Source organism: Macaca nemestrina, chromosome 9 (assembly GCF_043159975.1).
Source record: "Macaca nemestrina isolate mMacNem1 chromosome 9, mMacNem.hap1, whole genome shotgun sequence".
Lineage (NCBI taxonomy): Eukaryota > Metazoa > Chordata > Mammalia > Primates > Cercopithecidae > Macaca > Macaca nemestrina.
The window spans coordinates 66,490,091-66,509,000 of NC_092133.1; the positions used below are offsets into that span (position 1 = coordinate 66,490,091).

Consider the following 18,910-nt stretch of genomic DNA (forward strand, 5'->3'; position numbering starts at 1 on the left):
CTGGGTGACAGTGAGATTCTGTCTCAAATAATAATAACAATAATAATAAAATAAATGAAATGAAATGAAAAAATAGAAAAAGAAAGATGGGGCAAAGGAAGGGTGCAAATACCTCTCTTCAGGGATGAGAAAGAGTTAGATTTAGGTAAAAAGGAAGGAAGTGTGGTCTGGATGTGCAAAGACCCCCAGGCAGGACAATGACCTGGAAGGCAGTGTATTGCCAGTTCAAATCAGATCAAGCTAACTCAGCAAAAGATAAGCCATCTGCATCTACTTAATGCAAATATTAGCACCTACCTTAAGAGTTGTGGATAAGGGCCAGGCACGGTGGCTCCTGTCTGTAATCCCAGCACTTTGGGAGGCCGAGTTGGGTGGATCACCTGAGGTCAGGAGTTCAAGACCAGTCTGGCCAAAATGGTAAAACACTGTCTCTACAAAAAATTAGCCTGGCATGGTGGCACATGCCTGTAGTCCCAGCTACTCAGGAAGCTGAGGCAGGAGAATCACTTGAACTTGGGAGGCAGAGGTTGCAGTGAGAGGAGGTCATGCCATTGCACTCCAGCCTGGGCAACAAGAGCGAAACTCCAGCTCAAAAAAAAAAAAAAAAAAAGTTGTGGAAAAGTCTCGATGAAATCATTTTTATAAAGTGTTTTAGCATGGTGCCTGGCACATGAATAGTAGCAATGAATACACAGCAGCCATTTATTATAGATATTTTATATTGCAGATTAGTTTGCCCAAGGCAACCAGAATGATTTATTTCTGATGAAAAATCCTACTCATTGTCTTAGAAAAACAATAAGCTCATATTTACTGATCACGAACTAAGTGCTTTGAATGCCTTCTCAAGTTTTTGTTTTTTGTTTTTTGTTTTTTGTTTTTTTTCCACAAAGGTCCTGCAAGGTAAGTTTTATTAATCTCCATTTTGCAGATAAGGAAATTTAGGCTTCCATAGGCTAAAGAATTTAGACAAGGTCCCTCAGCTAGTAAAGCAAGGGGGTGGGCCTACAATGGAGGTCTGAACCATGACCCCTTTTTTTGGGGTGGGGAGAAGAATCTGGCTCTGTCACTCAGGCTGGAGTGCAGTGGCATGCTCTTGGCTCACTACAGCCTCCACCTTCCAGGCTCAAGCGATTCTCATGCCTCAGCCTCCCAAGCAGCTGGAATTACAGGCACCTGCCACCACGCCCGGCTATAGTAGAAATGGGGTTTCACCATGTTGGCCAGGCTGGTCTCAAACTCCTGGCCTTAAGTGATCTGCCCGCCTCAGCCTCCCAAAGTGCTGGGATTACAGGTGTGAGCCACTGTGCCCAGCCTGAACCATGACCTTAAAGCCAGGAAACCCCTCAGCGGGCATCATCCCTAAGGAGCCAGAGGGCACTGCTCAGGCAAAGCAGAATCTCAGTTGTGGGGAATTTACTGGGCATGTACCCAGTAACATGTGACACAGAGAGGTGAACAGAGAGGCTACAGCCTGCCCAGTGCAGGGAATCAGCCCTGAGGCTTGGGAAGGTCATGGAACGCTTTGTATGGAAGCTAGGCGTGCAAGGATAAAGGGAATGCCAGCTGGCAGGATGCAAGGAAAGAACTCCAGAAAGAGCAGGACAAAGATAAAGCTGGAAGGAAGGAGAGAGAGGTGTTAGGTGGCCCACCACTGGGCTCAGGCATGTCAGCGCTGGTGTGGCCCATCTCTAAGGACCTGTCCCAAACCATGAAAATCTTTTTTTCCTTAAGACCTGCTACAAAGCAACAAACCATGAAAACCAAGGAATTTTTCTGATGATCACTCAATACTTTCTTGGCAACCAGAAGACACCTCCATCCAGGAGAGGGGACTTGGTCTCATGCAACCCCTCCAGGCAGCTCACTGCACACCACTCCTCTGGTCCCACCCAGCAGTGCCCATAGCTTTGGAACTGAAAATCAGGGCTCGCTGCCTAAAAAAGGGCTTTTGTCTCTGATTTTCCAAGTGCCAGAGGTAGCAGGAAAGTGTGGTGGTTAGGATGCTGAAAAAGTGACAAGTTCATTCCACGGAACTTTGATGGTTAGTGGGGACAGCAGGCAGATTGTCTAACATGACAGAATCTAAGAGGAGGAAGAGTTGCTGGCTGACTGCTGTAATGAGCTCAGCCAGGCCTGAGGGCACTTCCTTACAGACAACAGGTGGCTTTTCTGCTGGCTCCCAGGGCTGGAGGAGCTCCAAGGTACTGGGTTACCTCAGGAGCCCAGAGAAACAGAGGCAGTGTGCCCACTTGAAGAACAGGCAATCTTAGATCTGAAGAGCCAGGTAAATGTTCTCCTTTTCCATACGTAGTTCCAGCTAAATTTGTAAGCTTCAAAGAAGAGAGGAATATCCTCATTTCTTCTCTCCCCCAACACATGGTTTGGTATGGTGCTCCCAGCTAGGGAGAGGCTATATTAGTGAAGGCAAGTTCTGCTGCTATGACCAATAGACTTCAAATGTAATGGCTCAAATACAACAGAAGTGCATTTCTTGCTAGGGCATCAGTTCCAGGCCAGTGGACTGGTTAATGAGGCCGTCTGCCTCCCCATAGGCATCCAGGGACCAGGCTAACAGGACGTGGCAAGTGAGTGCCACTCATGGTCCCAAATCAGATCTTTGTTTTCCTTTTAGAGAGACAGGGTCTCCCTCTGTCACCCAGGCTGGAGTGCAGTGGCATGATCATAGCTCACTGCAGCCTCGAACTCCCATACTCCAGCCATCCTCCTGCAGCCTCGAACTCCCATGCTCAAGCCATCCTCCTGCCTCAGCCTCCCAAGTAGCAGGGACCACAGGTGTGCACCACCATACTTGGCTAATTTTTTTTTTTTTTTTTTTTTTTTTTTAAGAAACAGGGTCTCGCTATGCTGCCTAGGCTGGTCTCAAACTCCTGGGTTCAAGCATCCCAAAGTGCTGGGATTACATACATGAGACACAGCACCTGGTCTCAAATTAGGGAGCTCGTCAGTTCTACCTCCTGTGTTGTCACTTGACCTCACCACACCCACCAGTCCTGCCTCAGCTGTCTTCTCTCTCCAAGCCATTGTAACTGGTCCCTGGGCCTGTCTTGCACTTTTCCAATTTTCTCTCCACAAGGAAGCTGTGCCACACTTCCTTGTCCCAGCTCCTGCCGCTCTCAGCCTGGAACACTGTTTCCAGTCCACTTGGTAAACTCTGAACTCTCTTTTCATGAGTTGAGTTTCATGAACTGAGTTTCAACGTTTCATGAGTTAAGTTTCATGAACTGAGTTTCAACTTTTCATGAGTTGAGTTTCTGAACTGAGTTTCAGTTCAGAAACTGAATCACCTTGATGAAGCCTTACCTGACCCACCCCTTCTGGGTCCCCAGACATATTCTTCCCTGGAAAGAGCTTCCCTGCTTATTGCACTAATGGGCTGACACATCAGTCTCCCCAAGTAGCCTGTGGGTGCCTTGATACCTGTATTAGTCCATTTTCACGCTGCTGATAAAGACATACCTGAGACTGAGATGAAAAAGTGATTTAATAGACTCACAGTTCCACATGGCTAGGGAGGCCTCACAATCATGGCGGAAGGTGAGGAGGAGCAAGTCACATCTTACATGGCTGGCAGCAAGCAAAGAGAGCGAGGGCTTGTGCAGGGAAAATCCCGCTTTTAAAACCATCAGATCTGTGAGACTTATTCACGGTCACAAGAACAGCACAGGAAAGACCTAGCCCCACGATTCAATTACCTCCCACCAGGATCCTCCCATGACATGTGAGAATTGTGTGAGTTACAATTCAAGATAAGATTTGGGTGGGGACACACTCAAACCATATCAGTACCCACATGTGTGAGAATAAACCCCCCCCCCAACCCCTCACAGCAAAGTCAGCCCTCAGATCTAGGACTCTGCTACCATTAACTTACTGTAGAACTTCTCTTAAACTAGCCATGACCTCTGGACCCATTCCTAATCTATAAAGGGAAGAACAACCATCCCAGGAGTGTTCTGTGATTGCCCCATGTTTTAGGAAAAACTCTCCTCAAATCGTGTTTTCCCTCTACTCTCATGCCATCACAATCATCAACACAGAAGACTTCAGTGACCAAATGTGTGTGGCGTTTCCCCACCAACAAGCAGTGAACATCAGCTGGGTGTCCTCTAATTCAGTTCCAACACTATCTACCCAGAGACATTGTCAGACCCCACAGGCTAAGGGTTTAGTTTCCAAGACCGCCCCCCTCAACCACACCAGGCACAAGTCTAGGCCTCCAGAACTTCTGACCAACTGGCTTCAAGTTGAGGTTCCCACGACCTCCTCTTTGGGTTCAATTAATTTGCTAGAGTGGATCACAGAACTTAGAGACACACACTTACTTATGTTTACCGGTTTATTATAAAGGATATCGCAAAGGATACAGATGAAGAGATGCACATAGGGCAAGGAATGAGGGAAGGGGAAGGGGTGCGGAGCTTCCATGCCCTCCCTGGGCACACCACACTCCAGGAAGCGCCAGGTGTTCAGCTATCCGGAAGCTCTCTGAACCCTGTCCTCTCGGGTTTTTATGGAAGCTTCATGACATCAGCATTCCTTCCCCCAGGATTGAGACTCTCTCATGGGAAGGTCTTTAGGACCCACCATCAAAAAGGTGGGCAAACATTAGTGAAAAGATACCCAGAGGTCAGAGGCCTGCCCCCAGAGCCCTAACATACCCAATATTCCAACAAAGACTGGAACGAGGACTATGGGAGTCACGAGTCAGGAATGCTGGATGAAAACCAATATACATCATAACACCACATCCAGCATTGACACTTAGCACACAGGTGTTAGAAACAAATGACTCCTAGGCACTCTTCCTGCGTGGCCTCTGCCCACAGCCGCCCCTCACAGGGCTTTCAGCCTGCCAGTGGAGATCACTCGAGGGCCCACACATGAAGGGCCCTGTGCACATGGCACAGTCCTGACTCTGAGTTCGCCTCAGCTCCTGAGGGTTGCCCTGGCCTCATTAACCCTTGAACTCCCCAACTGCCACCCACCCTACGCATTTTTTAAGCACCTGCTGCCAGGTCAAGACCACCGCCTTCCAGGACCTGCAAGCCCCACCCAGCTCTGACTGGCACATGACCAGCTATGAGGCCCAGTCTGGCAGAACAGTATCCCGTGAGCTCAAATCCTGCTGAGAAAACAGCACAGAAAGGGCACAGTGGCTCACACCTGTAAGCCCAGCACTTGGGGAAGCTGAGGCAGGAGGATTGCTTGAAACCAGAAGGCTGAAACCACTGTGAGCAACAAAGCAATACCCCATTTCTACAAAAATAAAAAAATTAGCCAGACGTGGTGGTGCATGACTGTAGTCCCAGCTATTCAGGAGGCTGAGGCAGGAGGTCTCCTGGAGCCCAGGAGTTCGAGACTGCAGTGAGCTATGACTGCAACACTGCACTCCAGCCTGGGTGAGACAGCAAGACTACAGTTCTAAAAAAAAAAAAAAAGGAAAGGGTGTGTTTCTTTGCCTGGTACTTGCCTATTCCCAATTCAACTCCTGGAAAAAAGAAATAATTTGATATATAAATAGAGGTTTTTCAATAGATCATGTTTATTCCCAAGCCCCAACCAGATATGTTCTACTCCTCAAGGTCCCCGAGACCCAGGCTGTGGGCTGGAAAATGAAGGCACAGTGTCAGAGTGCCCCTGTTGGCATATGAAGACCCAGGAGTACTGACCTTCAGGGATCTGCCTGCACTGCCCACGGGCCTGGCACAACAGGAGGCACTCCTGTTTCTGTCCCTTCTGTCTCAGTTCTTGAGAGCAAGGTTTCTGCTGAGATATGCTAAGGAAGCCGAGTCCTCTGTCAGCCCTGACCTGACTGACAGGCAGACAGGAGCCAAGGCCCCAGTGAAGCTCCAGGATGATGGTGGCCCTCAGGGGAACAGACGCAAAACCAGGCACAGGCCTGCCTTCCAGCTGGCATCTACCTGTCAGGCCCAGAACCTCTGTGCAGTTGAAGTGGGCTCCCCAGAAGGAAAAACAATACAGCTGAGTCTAGTGCTAGGGGACAGAGAACTGGGGTTTCAAGAAAGCACCCCAAAACGGGCTCTTCCCATGGGGCTGAAAAGAAGTTGGCCCCAGAGCCCAAAGCCCAGACTGCAGTCAGTGGGTGAAGATGAGAAGCAGCCCAGGCCCCTTCAGGAGCTGGGCCCTGAATCCTGAGGCCACCATCACCTCAACATCACTTCCTACAGCAGAAAAAGGTCACTCTTCTTTCCAGAGGAGGTAACACAGCCTCAGAGCTTGCTCCGCGGGGCCTCTGCCAGGGGCCGCTGCAGCCGCCACACCACCCGGACCGGCTCAGCAGCGCGGTCCAGCTCCCGGAGGCCACCCAGGTCTTGGGTCTGGCTGTACTGCTGCAGGGCCGGCTGGAGCACCGTGATGGGAATGCTGAAGTTCAGGTGGGGGTAGGTGGCCCCCGTGTTATTGTCCCGGGTGTTGCTGGTGATTATGCCTGTTGAGGAGTCAGAGAGCAAAAGGGGATGTGAGCCAGGAGGCAGAAAGGCTGGAGAAGGGAGGAGGACCATCTCCACCCTGGAGCCCAGGGCCAGGTAGGACTGGAAACCACCCCACATGGTGACAGATGCTGAGCTTCTAGACATGAATACCTGCTGCCCACACCCGTTCCTGGCTTTACGTTCTCCTTCACACTCTCAATATCTAACACACTAGATAGTTCACTTATTTCACTTGTTATCTTTCTCTCCACCTAGTGTCAGCTCCATGAGGGCAGGACTTTGATGTTTTATTCATGCAGTCTCCCCAGTACCTGGAACAGTGCCTTATGCCAAGTAGGCTCTCAACAAAGGCTTGTTGGATAGATGGATGGATGGATGGATGAATGAATGAATGAATGAATGAATCAGACCCACAGACATGTTTTGTTTGGCCTGTTCGGTGCATCGATGTGTGTGTAGTTTTTTAAAGATAATTTCAGACATAAAGAAGCCTTGCCTAAATACTGCAGAATTCTATATACCCTTTGACCAGCTTATGTTCAGATCTAATGTCACCAAAAAATATTTACCAAAACCAAAACATATACCTTGGTATAATCCTGTTATTAAGTGAACTATAGAACTCATTGGCATGAGTTGCACTAGTTTTTCCACTAATGTCCTTTTTCAGTTCCAGCATCCAATCTAGGACTCCATATTGCATTTAGTTGTCACATCTCCCAAATCTCTTCCAATCTGGGTCAGTTCCTCAGTCTTTCCTTATCTTTCATGGCCTTGACATTTTTAAGAGTGCAGGTTATTTTATTTATTCACAGGTTTTTTTGTTCTTGTTTTTGTTGTTTTAGAGGCAAGGTCTCACTCTGTCGCCCATGCTAGAGTGCAGTGGTGGGATTATAGCTCACTGCAACCTTGACCTCCTGGGCTCAAGTGATCCTCTCGCCTCAGCCTCCCTAAAATATTTTGTAGAGATGGGGCCTCACTGTGGTTGTCCAGCTTGGTCTCAAACTCCCAGACTCAAGCAATCCTCCCGCCCTGGCCTCCAAAAGTGCTAGAATTACAAGTGCAAGTCACCATACCTGGCTTTTTTTTCTTTTTAAACAAACATACAATTTATTTTTTTGAGATGGGGTCTCGCTCTGTCACACGGGCTAGAGTGAAATGGTGACCATAGTTCACTGCAGCCTTGAACTCCTGGGCTCAAGTGATCTTCCCACTTCAGACTCCTGCATAGCCAGGACTATAGGCACATACCACCATGTCTGGCTCAGGTCAGTCATTTTAGAGAATGACCCTCAGTTGAGGTCTACCTAATGTTTTCTCATGACTACTGGATTGGTGCAAAAGTGAATGTAGTTTTTGTCATTACTTTTGTTTTGCCATTACTTTTAATCATTTAAGGGTACACATTGTTGGGAAGAATACCATAAAGCCATGTGTCCTTCTCAGTGTCTCAGCTGTCTGATGTCTGTATGGAGTACTTGTGATGTTCACCTTGATCACTTGGCTGAGGTGGTATCTGCCAGGCCTCTCCATGGTAGACTTAGTATTTTCCTTTCTTTTGTTTTAACTAAAAAAAAATTTTTTTAATAAAAAGAGGCAGGGCCTCACTATGTTGCCCAGGCTGGTCTTGAACTCCCACTTCAAGTGATCCTCTTGCATCAGCCTACAGAAGTGTTGGGATTACTGGCAAGAGCTACCACACCCGGCCTAGACTTATGGCTCTAAATATTACTTACGGATCTAATATTTCCTCTTTGTAAGTACTACATATTTAGAGGAAATTTATACTAAAGCTATGCAAATAACAATTTTACTAATATACTAGGGTGGAACAGATAAGTAAACATATTGTAGACAGCAGGAGCAAGGTTTTTCACTACAGGAGAAAGAATAAACAAACAAGGAGAGTTAGACTGGACTGGAGTTGGAGGTTTCTAGATGAACTCATGTCTTTTTCTTTTTTCTTTTGGATAGCTAAACAGACTGCTTTTCAAAAACCTGAATGTTACCAAACTTTAAAAATTGATCGGACTGGGCGTGGTGGCTCAAGCCTGTAATCCCAGCACTTTGGGAGGCTGAGATGGGCGGATCACGAGGTCAGGAGATGGAGACCAGCCTGGCTAACATGGTGAAACGCTGTCTCTACTAAAAATACAAAAAACTAGCCGGGCGAGGTGGCCGGCGCCTGTAGTCCCAGCTACTCGGGAGGCTGAGGCAGGAGAATGGCATAAACCCGGGAGGCGGAGCTTGCAGTGAGCTGAGATCCAGCCACTGCACTCCAGCCTGGGCGACAGAGCGAGACTCCGTCTCAAAAAAAGAAAAAAAAACAATTGATCGATGTAACGGCCACACGTATTTTTTTAAAAAAGCTTTGCATGTCTTGTGAAAATATTAGAATACCAGCCAACGTTAGGCCCATCCTCCTTCACGGCCACAGTCGGCTGTGGCTGAGTCGAGTGTGCTTCAGTTTAGACCCCTCCCCTCCCCTCCCTGTTGTCTTCTCTCATTCATTTGCTTTACCTTTCCAGCCTCTGTTGGCTTTTGAGTCTGTGATGCTTTGACTAATCCAACTCCTGAATTTCGCAGATCAAACCAGATTAGATTAGTGGCAGAGAAGGGACCAGGGCCCAGATCTGTTTCCTCCCAGCTCAGCATCCCTCCCTCTCCACCATCAGGAGAAGAGCCTGCAAACCTTGGCTAGCTCACTCATAATGCCCACCATTTTCCCAGAGAGAGGGTGCATTGGGGCTGGCTACAAGCACTCATGGGGTGGGACTGAGGTTCTAGCAAAAGGAAGGGCAGGAGGGGGACAAAGAGCTGGTTACCAAGGAGGTTTCCTGAGTGGTTGGAGAAGAGGGGTCCCCCACTGGAGCCGCTGTGCACAGCACATGTGGTCTGCAGCATCACGGGCATGCCATCCACCTGCACCACAGCCGAAAGGATGCCTGAGGTCACCGAGGGCCCACAAGCCTGGCCAAAGACGCCAAAGCCCACCACACTCACAGCCTCGCCTGCCAGGGAGGGAAGGAGGGTGAAGCTGGGGACACCTGTGTTACAGCAGGACTCACACTCCCTAACCCCCATCCCTACCCTCTCCAAACGCCCCAAACCTCTCCAGCCTTCAAGTTTCTGCTCAGATACTCCTGTCTCCAGAGAGCCTTCCCCAGGTCCCCTGGCTGGAAGAGGCTGGGAACCCCATTGAGCTCCTAGCACTGCATCTGCATGACCACTTCTGAGCAACAGGCTGTTCCCCAGTCCTCGTTCCCTGGACAGGCAGGGCAGTGACTTTTAGGAGTTCCTAACACCTAGCTACACGCTGAATAAATGTTTATAGAATTCACATCCATCTCCTCCTGGGACTCCTAAGAAGTCTCTTGGTGAAAAGAAAAGGTGACAATGGCTATAAGGCAGCTATGACCTTCCTTTTCCAAGTGCAAGGCATGGAAATAGTGCTTTACAGGCAACATCACACCCAGCCCTCACAACACCCAGAAGTAGGATACATTAGCCCCATTCCAAAGACGTGGAAAATGAGGCAGAGGAGAGTTAAGAAGCCTGTCCAAGGACATGGGACTAGTAAGTGGCAGAGGAAAGATGCTCATCCAGAGCCCCTGCACCCTTCATCACCGTATCACTGCCTCCATGGAGTGCGACATCGGTACTTATGTGGCAGCATCACAAAGTCTTTTACCCAAATCATGCCCCTGGAGCCTTGAAAGTGTCACGTGCCTCTCTGACCAGCCTGAAGTAACTGTTAAGGAACCCCAAAGCGCCTCATCCTCACACTACACTGCTGCAGGCACTCAGGGAAAGGGCGTGTTTTATCCTTCACAGGGTATTCCACATTCCCTACCAGCACAAGAAGGGAGGCCTCCAAGGACCTTGACCAATGCCACCCTGACTTCATGAGAATGCCCAACACTGATTCTCTTTCCTGAGGCCCACCCTAGCCCAGAGGGGCCCTCCTTCAGGCTGCACCCTTGGTCCTTTACCTTCGTGGAAGTGCTCAGCGGGCACAGGGATGGGGACATCATCCAGGTCCTCCTCCAGGCTCACCACTGCTATGTCATAGGGACATGACTCCTGAGTGGCAAATACCACACGGCCCCAGATGGCCACACTCCTAGGAGCAAGCAAAACAAACAACAGGCTAGCTTTCTAACTCCTCAGTTCTTGGGAGAAATCAAGGAGCTGAGAGTGACGGTAAAAGTCATGGACTTGGAGTCAGAAGATCTGGGTATCAGCCCTGAAATCGATCAGCCAGGCAACTCTGGGCAAGTCATGTAAGCATTCTGTGGTATCTCCAAAGGTGGTTGACAACCTGTGCTACTTCTATAAAGCTTCCTGTACCTGAATAATCAACACTGACACTTAGTGAGTATTGTGGGCCAGGTTTGGTGTTAATGCTTTGTGGACATCATTTAGTCCTCACGACCCTATAAACTAGGCACTGGCATTATCTCCATTTTAGGTAGTATAACAGAGGCCCAGAGACCCTCAGTAACAGTCCCAACACCAAACAGAAAGTGGGAGGAGCCAAGGCAAACACAACACTTTCCTTCACTGCCTCGTTGATACCCCCAACAATCCCATCAGTTGGTGGGGCAGATAAGACATGGTTTTACTCCTCTGGGTCCCTATTTACACTACGTGGAAGGCTCCATTCCATGACATTTTGCATCAACTCCCAGGGAGGCAGCTTAGATAAATTAAGTGACTTGCCTAGGATGAGACAGGGGTGTCCTACTACACACTCTGTAGGGGTAGCTTCCAACAGACCTAGCAGTCTCCTTAGGAGCAAGGGGCATGTGGGGGGAGTGGGAGGAATCTGGTAGGTTCCCATACACCATAGGGAAACCTTCATCATCAGTCTTCCCAATAAAGTCATGACTGTCCAATAGGCCACCAGTGGGGACACCTGTGGCAAAACTGGGCTGTGTTACCCACACCTGGCTAAGCTTGGGGACTCAGGAAAGAGATTTGGAAAAGCCTGGGCTACAAGGCTGGGTTGAACCACGTACAGCTGCCTGGGCCATCCCCCTACATTCTGATTAGGTAGAAACCCACGTTCTGTCATTTTCATTCAGAAGGGAAGCTCTGGCTAAGCTCTAAAAGATGGCTAAAATTAATAAACCCATCTCATTACTCCAGAAGGGCACCATCCTGGGCCTCTGGGACCTTATCAGTTTCAGAGGAGAAGCAGCAGAGTTAGGGAATATCTGTTCAAAGGGCCAGAGAACAGTGGGGTATGGTGTGCAGGGTTTTCAGACAGCGAAGCTGCCCAGAAGAAACTCAGACTTTGAGAGGAGCTCAAAGATGCCCAGTTCCGGATTCAGGGTGTCCCACAGTACCCAAATCCAGAGCTGCTTGGAGCTTGACACCTTGCTCCTGATTCTCCCCGCGGGGGTTCTGGGTATAAAGGATGAGGGGAGGGTCTCAGGTCTCTACCCACTACACGCCCAAAGCATCCGCATGACACAAGAAAAGCCTGCACAATACTCAAAAGTATTAGGCCTGGACCCAGACCTGAGACCCGGAAAGGGATGGAGTGGGGTCAGCCCTGTGGGCTTACTTGGGGGTGGTGGAGCGCACCAGGACCCTGGCTGCTTCCCGAGGGGACACGTGCCGGCAGGTCACTACAAGGCGGGGTGCCACAGCCACTCCGGAGCCCCATACGGTGCCGCACTCCACCAACACGGCCGCGGCTGCCCACAGGGGCCCGGAGTCTCGGAGGGGCAGACCCCACGGGACGCCCACCTCTGGCGGCAGGAGAGCGGCCAGGGCAGCGGCGCTGGGGCGCAGGCGGCAGAGCGCGTCGCGGGCGGCGCGGAAAAGTGGGGCGGCGGCGCAGAGCAGCGTGAAGCCCACCCATTCGCCGGCCTTCCAGCAGAGCGGCGCCGCCACCAGCGCCACCAGCGCCCCCGCGGGCCGCGCGGTGAACACGCCGCCGCCCTCGGTGCCAGGCAGGCAGCGTGCGTCGGTAAGCAGCAGCGGGCCGGCCACGTTGCTGAGCACCCCGCAGCTCAGCGTGTTGAGAAAGATGTCAGGGCAGAAGGCGCCGAAAGGGGAGCCGCAGACCAGCAATGGCGCGCCCTTGGGCACGGCCCCGAGAGGCGACACGGTCACGGCCGGCCCGCGCTCCTCCTCCACCTCCTCCTGGCCTAGCCGCACGCCCAGTAGCGCGAACCAGCCCAGCGCTCTCAGTTGATCCGCCTCCTCCTCCTCCGACACTTCGTCATCCGGCGCCGCGCTCGAGAAGCGCCACTGTTCCGCCGCCTCGTCCCCGAAGAGGCGCGCGAAGTGGGCCCAGAAGGCCGGGCAGCTCAGCAGCAACAGCAGCTCTGCGGGAAGCCGGGGCTGCAGGGGACGCCCGCGGGACGGAGCAGATGGGCCGGGCTCGAGGCCCGCGCACTGGGGCGTGCACAGCACTGGGCGGCCCCACTCCGCGCCGCCCCCGGGACCCGCGGCCGTTGGGGCCCACTGCACGTGCAGGCGCAGGTCGTCGCTGCAACTGTCGCCAGGCAGGAAGGCGGCGCCGGCCGCGGTCAGGACTTCGCTGCCAGCTCGCAGGAAGGGGACGAAGATGCCCCCGTGGCAAAGCACCAGGCCTGGGCTACGGCTCAGGATTACCCCGCTGCAGCTCCATGGGCCCGCCTCGGGCCGTCCGGCCCGGGAGGCGCTCACCACGCAGCCCGCCTGCTCGGCCGCCCTCATGGCAGACCCCCACTGCCTTCCCATGGCCTGTAGGCCGGACACTAGGGGGCTTCTCCGAGAAACCGCAAGCAAGCAAGCGAGCGACAACCCCTACCCGGTCCGGCTGAACCGGCCTAGCGCCACCCACAGCTGGAAGCCAGAGGCGCAAGCTCTCACTCAGGTCTTCCTCATCGAGCCCGATTGGCTAAGCCCCAACTGACCCGACCCGATTGGCTGGGCTTGTGCCGAGCTCTGATTGGCTGCCTATTCTGATTCTCCTTTCCCCGCCCTCGTTGGTTTGTCCAACCTGTGGGACAGAGCCTCTGCCCTATTACCCCGGATGAGCCCGGGGGAGAGTAAGAGGCGTGCGGCGTCATAGGGAATCCGAGGAGAGGATGGTGGGTTCCTTCAAGTCTAGTCGCTTGTTTGCTGGACTGTGGAAAAGGGAATAGAAATGAGCGCTGACGTGGCTAGATTTGCCCAGGCCGAGACAGTACCTGTTAGCATCTGCCCAGGTCTAGGCGACCTTGGGCCTCTGACCCCTGGGATAATATGCATCAAGGAAATCCTTGGCCAATTCAGTATTTTGAAAATTTAAAAGTAAACCCTATAGCAATCCACTAGGGGGCATGGAACTCTCAAGATTACTCCTAGGATTTTTTTTGCTGCCAAAGCCCCAACACAAATCTCCGAGAAACTGAATTTGCTGTAAATTAAATTGCCCTTTAAATCGACTATGATGAACAGTAGCTGAAATCAAAAATTTTAATCATACAGCCCTATATTTTGCAGTGTGCACATTTCACATAACATAACCACCGGCCAGGATTTATCTAGGCCAGGGTCCAAATACTTTCTGTAGAAGGCCAGAATGGAAACAGTTCCAGTTTGGGGGACCATACAATCTGTCTCAAATAGTCAATTCTGCAGCTGTTGCATACAAAAGCTAAAGGAATGGCGGTGGCTGTGTCCCAATAAAAAGTTACAGACGTTGAAATTTGAATTTCATATAATTTTTTTGTGTCCAAAAATAGCATTCTTTAAATATTTTTTCCAACCATTTAAATGTGTAAAAACCTTTCTTAGCTCACAGGCCATACAAACACAGGCAGCAGGCCTGAATTGACCCACAAGGGATAGTTACCATCTCTAGTGTACGCTAACATAAAACTTCTCTACTTTTCCAAAGAAGTACCCTTTAGGTCAGAGGAGGATGAAGGAATATGTCAAGGGTTGGGAGCTTCATGATACCCTCAATCAGTCACCACAAGCTAGACAGTTTACAAAGGTCTGCTTTATCACTGAATTGATATAATACACATTAATTTTTATTAAGGTTACTATAGTATACTACCAGCATTTGTGAAAAAATATTCAATTGCTATTTAAATTCTCTAACCTTTCTGCCTGAATTCTTTTTTTGTTTTTGCTTTTGTTTTTTGAGATGGAGTCTCACTCTGTCGCCCAGGCTGGAATGCAGTGGTATGATCGCGGCTCACTGCAACCTCCGCATCCTGGTCAAGCGATTCTCCTGCCTCGGCCTCCCGAGTAGCTGGGACTACAGGCGCACGCCACCATGCCCGGCTAATTTTTTGTATTTTCAGTAGAGATGAGGTCTCACCATGCTGGCCAGGCTGGTCTCGAACTCCTGACCTCGTGATCCTTCCGCCTCGGCCTCCCAAAGTGCTGGGATTACAGGCGTGAGCCACCGCACCCGGCCTCTGCCTGAATTCTTTAAAGTTAACACTGTTTGGTATAACACCAGCACAACACAGGATAATGCTCCCAGTACTCCCAGTAACACAAACCTGCTAGAGAAAGGAAAACGATTATCTATGATAGTATGAGGCAGGACTAAAATGAGGCCGTCTTGCCATAGCAGGCAGTCTTCTTTTGGTTCTATGACACAGAAGGTGGCTTGATCAGAGCAAAATTTATCCCAACTTCCTAGCAATTAAAGAGTTTTTCTCTTGGTGGAGCACAGGGGCTCACACTTGGAATCCCAGCACATTGGGAGGTTAAGGCAGGAGAATTTCCTGAGCCCAGGAGTTTGAGACCAGCCTGGACAACATGGTGAGACCTTAACTCTACAAAAATTTTAAAAATTAGCCAAGCACAGTGGTGCACCCCTGTGGTCCCAAGCTACTTGGGAGGCTGAGATGGGAGGATCACTTGAGCCCAGGAGGTCGAGGCTGCAGTGACCTATGTTCATACCAATCCACTCCAGCCTGGGTGACAGAGCGAGACCAACTCAAAAAACAAACTTTCTCTCTGGAGTCCAGTGATTCTCCCTCAATGCTCAAGACTCCAGCATGAACTGTTGGGCGCTGGGTTTTTCTGTATTTACAGCAGACCATGGTAAAAAGAAGTCCCAAGTCACAGCCAGAACAGCCAAAGTAAGATCTTTTAGTGCTAGGCTCACTGACTGAGCCTTTAATCTTATGTTCCACTTTGCCTCAAACAAAACCAACTCATTTGCCCATACAACCCATGGCATCCTTTCATAGTAACAAGGACAACAGGACACCTCCAATAGTTTTTTTTTTTGAGACGGAGTCTCACTTTGTCACCCAGGCTGGAGTGCAGTGGCGTGATCTCGGCTCACTGCAACCTCCGCCTCCCCAGTTCAAGCAATTCTCCTGCCTCAGCCTCCTGAGTAGCTGGGATTAAAGGTGCATCCGACCATGCCCGGCTAATTTTTGTATTTTAGTAGAGATGGAGCTTCGCCATGTTGGTCAGGCTGGTCTTGAACTCCTGACCTCATGATCCGCCTGCCTCAGCCTCCCAAAGCGCTAGGATTACAGACACGAGCCACCGCACCCGGCAACATCTCCAATACTTTAATACTTGGTTGAAAAGAACCCATTGCCCTGTTTCCCACTGTTTGTCCCAGTACTTTAGTTTTATGATCTCATTTGGGTTTTTCTAAAAGCAAGGCTTCCTACAAGCCTAGTAAAGGAAATTCTTTCCCATTGTGCCAAATGTAGCATTTAATTGATTTTTTTTTTTTTTTTTTTTTTTTTTTTTTTTTAGAGAGTCTTGCTCTGTTACCCAGGCAGGAGTACAGTGGCGTGATCTCGGCTCACTCAACCTCCACCTTCTGGTTCAAGCGATTCTCCCACCTCAGCCTCCGGAGTAGCTGGGAGCTACTCCGTGTACCACAATGCCCAGCTAATTTTTTGTATTTTAGTAAAGATGAGGTTTCACCCCTGTTCCCCAGGCTGGTCTCAAACTCCTGAGCTCAGACAATCCACCCACCTCAGCCTCCCAAAGTGCTAAGATTACAGCGTGAGCCACCACACCTGGCCAATTCTGTGTAAAATGAGTGAAACACAGCTAAAACTAGAGCTAGTCATTGCTGGCATGTTAATACGAGATTTTGCTCAAACATCTGCCATCCCCATCCTGTTACAGAGATGACCAACAACCCTGGGTCCACAACATGTTCCAAATCTCTCAAATAGTACTAAATCTATTACCTCTAGCACCCCACCCTTTTTCCCCCTCCTGGTGGCAAAATTCAAGTATCTCACACGCACCCTAAATGTCTCTTCCTCTATGTAGGGAACTTTTGGTTCCCTCCCCAAACAAATGGCATTGTTCAAACTCAGAGCTCAGAACCAATGCAAAAAAAAAAAAGAAAAAGAAAAAAGAAAAGAAAGAAAGGAAGGAAATAGCAGATTTGTTTTAACTTTTTATTAAAATGCTTAGGATACAGATTGACTTTCTTTTGTAAATGACTGTTTTACTTTTCCTGAAATAGGACATATATGCACTCTGATAAAACAGAATGAGAAGTCATAATTCATGGGAATTCCTGTACAAGGTGCTGATCCTGTGTTTGGAGCTGAGCTCCTCACAGCAGCTTCTTTCAGCTATCTTATAGGAATAGTGTTCCGTGGGGCAAGAAATACATTGGTTCTGATTTTCCATCCCCTTTCTCCAGTGGAATAACCCACTTTCACAAAGAGCTGCCCTATGTAGAACCCACAGATTTCTAACTTGCAACAAAGAGACACAGGACAAATAGGAAAAAAAAAATTAGGAAAACTAACACTGAAGTAATCATACTTCTCCGAATAGAGAAGTATGGGGGATCTTTAACCAAAGGAAATTAAAAATATGCAAGTTAATTACCTAGTTCATTCACTGTTAGCTAGAGTTGTTCACTTAAGGCTTTAACCCCTTTCCAAACCAACAATTTTGTCTTAATCCAGCTATGCTTGCTATTAAACGAAATGCATGCACTTCCCACATATATACTTGGCTGAGCCTCTGCATTCAGTACCTGGCAGTGAAAAAGTATGCTCCAGTCAGTACTGGAGAATAAGAATGAGAACTCCAACTAAAGAACGATGCCTCTCTCACCACAGTAATGTTATCCACATTTCCCTACCCTCACATTAGAATAAAGACATCCTCCCAACTTTTCATCTCCTATCTCCAATCTGTTCCTAGGAGATCTATCTTTTGATCTTTTAGCATAAGGGTAGAATATAGGTTAAGATCATCAAAATCCAATTTCACATGTGGCACTAGGAAAATGGAATGCTATAAAATTAATCCCCATCACCCTAGTAGGGATGCTGGTGCTTTTATACTGAGTCTTTACTGCCAATAAATGATGCTGCCTCCAAAGGAACAGCTCTACAGAAAGTTTTTGGGTTAGTGTTCCCCCAGCTTATTTCTGCAATGGAGAAAGACAATTTCATACAAAAAAAAAAAACCTGGAAAAGCTACAGATGTTAACCTTTACTTTAAACACTAATAAAATAGGTACCAAAGGAGAAAAAATGTAAGAAAAAGAGCTCAGAAACAGCCTGAGAGACCAATTCTGAAAATGGAAATTTTAAAGCCCACTGAGTACATTTTTCCTGGATCCAAACAAGTGCTACAATACTTTCAAGTCCTCAACTCACAGAATTAAGAGCCCTTAAGCTGTTAACTTTGTCCTGTCTTCCTATTCAGAAAAACGTCCCCCTAGAATCTGTGCAAAAGTAACTGATGCACCTGCAGTATGTGACATGAGAGATGTTCTCAACGCTTTTATGAGGTGAAAGTCACTTTTTATAACTGAAAATGAAAAACAAAGGTGCTATAGAGAGAAATTAAATTTCACAAGTATAAAAGCAAAGACTGGCTGAAATCTGTAACTTCATGAGTAAGAATAACAACAATAACCCATTCTATAATTAACTCCTCCACAGTGAACAATCTGCTACACATTCCTTGATGAGGAACGACCCTAGCTTACCACAGTGGAAACCTGCCAAAACTTCAAGGCCAGGGTTCCGCCCCTTTTCTAGTTCTCTGTGCACAAGGTTATGCCACCTACTCCAAGGCAGTCAGAGAGACAGGTGAGCTCAGGGGAGCTTCTCTCACCAACCTGCTAACTCAGCAGGAGTAAGTTCACCCAAATGAGCTCTGGTTTCCAATGTGTATCTGTTCATAATTTTATGAAGTATCTAAATGTCATTCATTAGTTTAAAAAAAAAAAAAAAAGAATAGAAAACTCTGGACCAAGTAAATTGTGAACTCAAAAAGTTAGGAGGGATACCAATTACATTAACAACACTTTCTTTAAAAAATAGAATCAGTTTCTTTTGAAATCAACCACAGTGGTGAGACGTGTTTTTCTTTTCAGGTGCCCCATGATGGCACACAGCTTTACCCGGCAAATCCTGCCAGCTTCCAAGTCCCGGGATACTGACCTGCACCAGCACGTGGGGCAGCATTACCTC

General features: G+C 48.9%; 1 protein-coding gene across 9 annotated transcripts; it reads right to left on the bottom strand.

Annotated features, from left to right (window-relative positions):
• Positions 1-5,548: 5,548 nt before the first annotated feature.
• Positions 5,549-18,783, bottom strand: LOC105466080 (trypsin like peroxisomal matrix peptidase 1). 9 transcript variants are annotated; one of them, XM_011714978.3, is made up of 5 exons: positions 12,049-18,783; positions 10,469-10,599; positions 9,302-9,398; positions 8,997-9,049; positions 5,549-6,472 (listed from the first exon to the last, which is right to left on the bottom strand). In XM_011714978.3, exons 1-5 carry the CDS (start codon positions 13,212-13,214, stop codon positions 6,255-6,257), a joined length of 1,665 nt encoding a protein of 554 aa, XP_011713280.2. In that variant the 5' UTR covers positions 13,215-18,783; the 3' UTR covers positions 5,549-6,254. The 9 variants fall into 9 exon arrangements, with proteins under 9 accessions (XP_011713280.2, XP_011713279.2, XP_011713286.2 ...); XM_011714981.3 differs by having other exon boundaries at positions 6,339-6,472; positions 9,302-9,487; positions 12,049-16,191; XM_011714983.3 differs by lacking the exon at positions 5,549-6,472 and adding an exon at positions 6,479-8,043.
• Between the last annotated feature and the right edge of the window lie 127 nt (positions 18,784-18,910).